This window comes from Cyprinodon variegatus, unplaced genomic scaffold (assembly GCF_000732505.1).
Source record: "Cyprinodon variegatus isolate N-32 unplaced genomic scaffold, C_variegatus-1.0 Scaffold13, whole genome shotgun sequence".
Lineage (NCBI taxonomy): Eukaryota > Metazoa > Chordata > Actinopteri > Cyprinodontiformes > Cyprinodontidae > Cyprinodon > Cyprinodon variegatus.
The window spans coordinates 1259569-1267125 of NW_015150466.1; the positions used below are offsets into that span (position 1 = coordinate 1259569).

At 38.7% G+C, this 7557-nt stretch overlaps 1 protein-coding gene across 1 annotated transcript; it reads right to left on the bottom strand.

Annotated features, from left to right (window-relative positions):
- Positions 1 to 2587: 2587 nt before the first annotated feature.
- On the bottom strand, positions 2588 to 4048 carry LOC107089764 (androgen receptor-like). Its single transcript, XM_015382728.1, has 2 exons — positions 3729 to 4048; positions 2588 to 3630 (listed from the first exon to the last, which is right to left on the bottom strand). Exons 1-2 carry the CDS (start codon positions 3795 to 3797, stop codon positions 3466 to 3468), a joined length of 234 nt encoding a protein of 77 aa, XP_015238214.1. The 5' UTR covers positions 3798 to 4048; the 3' UTR covers positions 2588 to 3465.
- Positions 4049 to 7557: the final 3509 nt, after the last annotated feature.

The following is a 7557-nucleotide window of genomic DNA, read 5'->3' on the forward strand; positions in this document are numbered from 1 at the left end:
TCTAAAATTAAGTGTATTTACCCTTAATTTGATTAGGTAAGTGAGATAGTTTGCCAATAGAATGAGTATTTTTAGTCTTAAAATAAGATATTAATATAATATACTCTTGAAATAAGACAACGCAATTATGTTTTCTTATTTTAAATGTAAATTATCTTGTTCCATTGGCAAAATGTCTCTTTTACCTCCTCAATCCAAGAACATAAATAGTCAATCTATTGGCAGATCATACTTAAATTAAGGTTAAAACATTTAATTTGTACTTATTTCTAGCTCATCTTTGCATTGTGACTGTTTTCTCACTGGAAAATGATCTAGAAATAAGTAAAAATGTCTTAAAATGAGTTCATTTACCCTTATTTTGAGTAGGTAAAGGAGATAGTTTGCCAATGGGATGAATATTTTCACTCTTAGTGTTAAGATAATTAGATAATATGCACTTGAAATAAGACAACGCAATTGTTTTTTCTTATCTTAAATGTAAATTGTCTAGTTCCATTGTCTCACTTTCCTCCTCAATTCAAGAAAAAATGAAATTATTTTAAGAAGAAATCAAATTTTTTGTAGTGCTGTCCCCCGTCGTTAGAGGAAACGTGTCCAACTGAGGCGCCAGCAAAGCGACTGCTGCAGCTCAGTCAGTTGACCCTACATTGTTTCCCTGTTTGCTTCATGTATCTTTTATTTAGCGTAACCCTTCAGAGCAGAGGCGTCCAGACTTACGATCGTTCAATGAAAACTGCCCTCAAACATGGAGGGAATCTGTGTCCAATTACAAGGCAGGGCAAATGTCAATAGATCCAACAGATGTCACCCACTTATGCCTATTTCCCCTTTAGAAGCATTGATTTAAAAGCATAATCGTTTCAGACTTAGGTAGCTTTATGTACAAAAATGTTTTCCTTTCAACTTTACTGTTAGATCAGGCAGCCATTCCCTTTCATCTTAAAAGATAAAAACAAAAAGAGGCGCTCTAAGTGAGGCAGATCTGCACAAAGCTTCAGGAATCTAATAATAGTTTGATGACATAAAAACCCAGAGAAAATAAAAGAATTAAATGTGAAAAGATTTCCTTATTCAAAAGGGTTTAGCAGGTTTGTTTAGAGCTTTAATAAGTTGTTTTTCAAACTTCTTCTTCTTTTCTGTCATGAGTCATTGTTGTAATTGGCTTCATTAATAAAGCTTTCATGCTGTCATTTCTGTTTGGGTTTCGTCCTCTAAAGCCTTTCTGGCTGCTGGAAAATATTGTGGAAATTAATCAATTTGGCAGACAATTAAAGTTGAGTTAAAATCCGTGGATGAAAAATAAAAACCTCCTCAAACCGTGAAAAGGAGCGTTTGAAACGTCGGCCATTTTTTATCACTATCCCCATGGAAACACGTCGTTTTTAAAAGAGTTGTTTATGATTTTCTACAATTTTAACGTTAACTACTTTGTTCTAGTAACAAATCCAACATAAACCTTTTCCCAGAACTGAAAGGTAGTAATTGATTTAGCCGTGGTTCCCGTCGATCATCTGCTAACGCTAAAGCTGCTTATTTATGCAGAAATCAATACATCATGTTAGAATGAGCTCTAAACGCCCAGAAGACGTGCAGCTACACCATTTTATACGTTGGAGAAGAAAACTGTAGCTTAAATCCACCGTTAGCATCGTTAGCCTTGGCGCTAACTCAACAATCAGGGCTACAGTAAGCCAGCAGGGCCAATTCTCAGGTTAAACCTTTACATTCATATTCTTAGAAAAACGTTTAAAGTTTCTGTATTTCTGCTGCATCTTATGCCTAAAATGTTTATTTTATTTTTATCAGAAAGAATCAAACAGACTTATTTTATTCTTATATCTGATTTTAAACTGTTTATTTTGGGAGGGTGTCATTTTACTTATTTTATTTTGCTGTAGGGATCTTATAATCTTATTTTTCTCTCTTCTGTAAACTGTTGCAACGCAAGAAAATAATTGAACACGAGGGATTAATAAAGCTTTTCTGATGACTTTATTTTATTAATCTTTTTTTATATTAATCTACCTAAAATTAATTTAATTTAAATATGTTTTACTAAAAAAATACTTAATAAATTTTAAATACACGCTGTTATCTTTTCATGATATGTTTTTTGGTTTAACAACCTAAAAACTGACAAATATTTGATGTATCTAAAGATTTCATCAGTATAACCCAATTAATTTTATTTAGGGATAAAAATGTGTTGTAATTTAACACATTTCTTTGCCCAAATATATTTATTAAGAAAATAAAAAAAGCAAACTGTTCTAACGACTTCATTGGTTAAATAAAGCAGTTTATCAGTGTAAGTAAAGAGCAAAATCACTCAGTTTTTGCATTTATATTCCAACATGTTTAACATTTATAAAAGTGTTAAGTTAGTATTTATAAGTAAACACTAACTAAAGCAAAGAACTTAAAGATGTTGAGGTTTAATGGAGGGTTATGATGAAACAGGGTTTTGCTCTTTAGGTGAATTAAACCTTCAGGAAGATGCAGGAGAAAAAAACAGGAATTTACTTTAAATATTTTTCTGCTTTAACACTAAAATCCAAGAATCACAGCGACCACTGATGAGTCTTTGCTGGACATTTATTATCATTGAAGCTACAATAAACACACGACGACACACCAGAAAGCGTTTGCAAAGAAGACTTTTAAGAAATGGTAGAAAAGTTCCACAGCAGTATGAAAAGTTTGACGGAAACAGTGTTTGGCACCCAGAAAAAAGCGGATTTCTTTAGAAAGTCGAGCGACAAACGCGTCGAGGCGACTTTTCATGTCCGATCCTTTTCTTCTTGCATCTTGAGCATCTTTTATTTTTCATAAATATACACTTGATTTCAGCTTTGCTGCAGTCACTTGCACTTTAAAGGTGTTTATTTCAACAGACTGAACAAAACATCAAACTATTTTTTTTGTGTGTGTCTTTTTTAAGACATGAGGACAGCTTTGAAAAAATGTTTTTAAAAGCCTTGGGGTGAGATAGCTCTTCCTCTTAGCATGCAAGGCACAACTGCCTTATTATTAACTGTCAATCAAGCAGGTTTTTTTCTACTCCTCTCAGGTGAAGACAATAAGATTGATTGTGGAGAGAAGCTAGTTCAAATGTCGTACTGTAGCACACAGAAACAAAAAGCTCGTTGGGGATGAGAACTCTACAAACATGTTTTCTCACTACGGCGCTGGCTTCCTCTTTCAGCTGGAGAAGTTTTACATGCTCAGCTTGGTTGGCTTTAGTGCAGGAATGCATGCAAGTGTTGTGATCAGCCCCCCCCCCCCAAAAAAAACCCAAACATGTGATGTGTGTGATGCAGTGAGCGGGCAGAAAGAAAGGAGCAGAGCGGACGTTACTGGATTACAAAATGCTGGAAGAATGCTCCATTCCCTGCATGCGTCAGGGTCCGTATCCAGCGCCACCAAAGGTGGTCCAGATTCACTCCACGGAAACCGGAACCTTTAGGTGGCGTTGTGGAAAAGGATGGGCTTGACCATGCCTGAGAGGATCTTGGGCACGTGAACGCTGACAATTTCGGAAATCATTTCTGGGAAGTTGACCTGCATGTGCAGAGACTTGGCTTGGATGAAGAGGTCATAGGTGAACTGATGCAGCTTTCTCACAACCTGAGAGGAAGAGAGAGGAACATTAGCACACAGCGAAAAAAGAGCCGACATTCTGGGCTCTGGTGGAAAAAAAAGAGAGAGAGCTTGAACTGTGAGACCTTCATCAGTTCTGCTCCTCTGCCTCCTCCCTGGCTGCTCTCCAGCTCATGACACACATAGTGGAGCATTTAAGGGACAAAACCTCCCTCTGTAGGAGAGATCTGATCCTCTCCGGGTTACACCCCGATCAATGACCTCAAAGGAGTTTGTCTTCTGGCAGTTAATTGTTTTCACTCAAGTTCTCCACCTTCCTCAGGAGGAACGTGGTCCAGCTGCTCCCCCTAGTGGTGGAACAGGTGGAACTCATTTAAAAACTGTTTAGTTTTTAGGCATTAGTGGGAAATTCCAGATCCTGTCAGACCAGCATACCCACACATAAGGGTGGAACTTTGTAATGAAAGTTGGTGGGGGCGCTCTAAGGGTGGGGGCGCTCTGAGGGTGGGGGCTGATGCATCTACAGTTACTCCACCTGAACACTTACATTAGGTTTTTGTATTTTCAAAAAATTTGCTCAAACATCCATTTATCAAATTCTTTCCTGTTGTTTAGAACACAAGAGAATCACAATACACTGATATTTATACTTATAGATGATAGATGCCTTATAGTGCAGTTTTTATATATATATAAAAAGGCCCCAAAACATTAATGTATAAAAAAAAATAAAAATAACGAATAACAGTCGATTCCGATGCCAAAATCGTTAACTCATGCATCCCTAGAAGAACAATTTCAATTCCATCCATCCAGAAAAATGTGGATATGCTGCATTTTAAATAAAGCATAGCATATTTTTTTCTTGTAAAGTTTCTGGTAAACTTGGAGAAATATTTTATTGCGTGTTGCATATCCCAGTAAATCTGTTTCACCTTTAAATCTGCAGCTCTCCCTGCTTCTCTCTGTTTAAAAAGATTGATCAACCTTTTTACTTATATAATGATGCCAGAAACAACATTTTAATATATGTAGAAGCTCTGCAGTCTGATTCTGTCTGTTTAATAAGAAAACTTGTTCATTTTAACCTGGAACTGGGAGTCATGGTCCTCTGAGACGCCCAGATTGTTTTAACTAGAAAAGAAGAACATTTAAACCGTGTTTGCTTCTCGCATTATAATACTAACTTGTATAAACTATCAATCTGTTGCCTTTTTTAGTGGAAAAAGCTCCGTATGTTTAACGAACACTTTCCGATGGCATAGTCAATAAACATGTGCAAGATGACAGATTTGCAGACGTCCGACACTCTAATTAGAAAGAAGTCTACTAGGCTACTTTATTTATGCGTGATATGATTAACAAAAAGTCGTAGATGAAGGTAAACAAACAAACTTAGAAAATTATACCAAAAGTCAAGTAGGCCAGTTTATTCATGCATGATGTAATAAACAAACAGTTTTAGTTTGAGGTAAACTGAATTTAAAGCTAAACTGCTTCAAACACAGACAGCCTTACTTTGTTTGTTTGCTACTTCACACCAACGTAGAAGCTAACATCGTCATAAACCGGTTCAATCTGGAAAACTCCCACGGAAAGAAAATTAGAAGAAATTTATACAATGACTTTAGTCTTTGGCGTTCAGACCTCGGCAGGAAACATAGCGCTGAATTTTGTTAGATATGCATGAACAGGAGTAAAGAACAGGGCTGTTTCCCCCCCAGGCCTGAAACTGGTGGAGGAGTGGAGATAGATGGAGTTGGTCAGTCTGTAGACTGTTGGTTGGAGTGGAGATAGATGGAGTTGGTCAGTCTGTAGACTGCTGGTTGGAGTGGAGATAGATGGAGTTGGTCAGTCTGTAGACTGCTGGTTGGAGAGACGGTATGCTGAGCTGTATGGGGAGATCCAGTGGACTGCGTGAGCTGATACTAGAGCTTCACTTCCTGAAGATGGAAGTCCAGCTGGATAACACAGGTTGAGAGAACCTGTTCATGATGAGCAAGCATGGAGCGACAGTGGAGAGGAAAAACTCCCCTTTGGGAATAAACCTCTGGCAGAACCAGGCTCAACATGGCGGTCTGCTGCCGGACCGGTTGAGATGAGACAGGGAACGCAGTGAGAGTCCAGGAGGAATGATGCTCTGATGAAGCTTTAGCTACGATGGGGGGGAGGGGCTGGAGGGGGGTTGAAATGGGGTCATCTGAATGACATCACAGCGCATCCACCGCCTGCTTATTAGGTAGCAGACAAGTTGCTGAGACTTTGACTTAGACAGATTTTGTCATTTTGTATACACCAGTGTAAACAAAAAAAAAAATTTGTTTCTAACAGCTCTTTAGACAATTTCATTTTTTAAAGTGCATCCTTGATCAGGTGAGCAACAGTTGTTGCTGAGATGCTGAGTTGCGGCTCGGAGGCCTTTAAGATGAACTCTGGACGCTGATTGGCTGTCGTGGCGGTGTGGTTCAAAGCTGATTGGCTGAATGACAGGTGGATGAAGGCGATTAATCAGTTTATTCAGTTCAACTTCTGCTTAGACTCCATTTAACTGTAAGCTGATGTTGGCAGAAGGATCTGCAAATGTTGGTTAAAATNTGGATGCTGATTGGCTGTCGTGGCGGTGTGGTTCAAAGCTGATTGGCTGAATGACAGGTGGATGAAGGCGATTAATCAGTTTATTCAGTTCAACTTCTGCTTAGACTCCATTTAACTGTAAGCTGATGTTGGCAGAAGGATCTGCAAATGTTGGTTAAAATATCCCTTTCTGCATGCGCCCACGCAATTACTATGGGTGAACTGGTCTGACTGGGTATGCTGGTCTGACTGGGTATGCTGATCTGACAGACCATCCAGCAACTTTTAGATGTGCCTTTGGTTCAGCTCACCTGAATCCAGTGATCAGATGATTGAGAGGACTCTGGCGTAACTGACTGCATGCTGAGGAGGTCAAACAGCCATTAGATTCAGGTGTGTTGGACCAAAGGTTCGATTTAAAAGTTGCAGGATATCGACCACCAGGAACTGGACTTGCCCACCCCTGCTTTAAGGAGTTGCTGATGTATTATTATCTTTTTAAAAATAAAAAGACACACAGTGAGGATCAGTCCGTTTCATAACTATATGTGATTTGTAAGCTTATTTTGAGACTGAAGTATTTACTTTTCCTAAACATGACTCCATTCTGAGGCACTCCCTCAGGTTGTAACGACAAACACTGGAGCGATAAATTTCAGCAGAAAGAAAGCTCACAGCCTGCCTGACATGTCTGCATGATAAACAAGCTTTCAGCGCTGATTTATTTCAGCTTTTACTGATGGAATTCATCTTGGAGGCAAACGTGCCCAGATGTTTTCAGGAAAGACAGAGAGAGAGGAATGATGGCAGAGGATGAAGAGACAGTGACCCCTTCAATCTGGCAACACGTTCTGCAGGTTTCCAGGTCTCTGACTAGTCAGACCTGCCGTCTCAGACTGCAGGGAATGTAAAGATATTCAGTGTAATTTATGGCTTTTAGAAGCCAAACGTCTGCGGCTAATTTTCCTCAGTCAGTCTGGTCTGCCGGGGGGGAAAATAACAGTTTTTGGGAGGTGTTTAACTATCCAGAGCTCCAACTGCTGATAACAATGTTTCATATATATATATATATATATATATATATACATACATACATATACTGGTGAAGATTCTGAGTCATCCTGGTCATTCCAAAGAAGTTAAAAATCAATCCACTGGACATTGTTTCCAAGTTTGAAGACATTTCTCTTCCCATCCAGGAAGCTTTTTCAATTTTAAAATTTTTATTTTTATTTTTTACCAAACAACCTCTCCACAGACGCATGGCCCAACACAGAAGAGCGCCCTCCTCTGGACAAGACTCTGCGCTACATCTACACCTTCTCAGGTTTCAGCTTTCAAAAACCTTTTAATGCAGCGATAGAGTTGATTCCTTCCTGC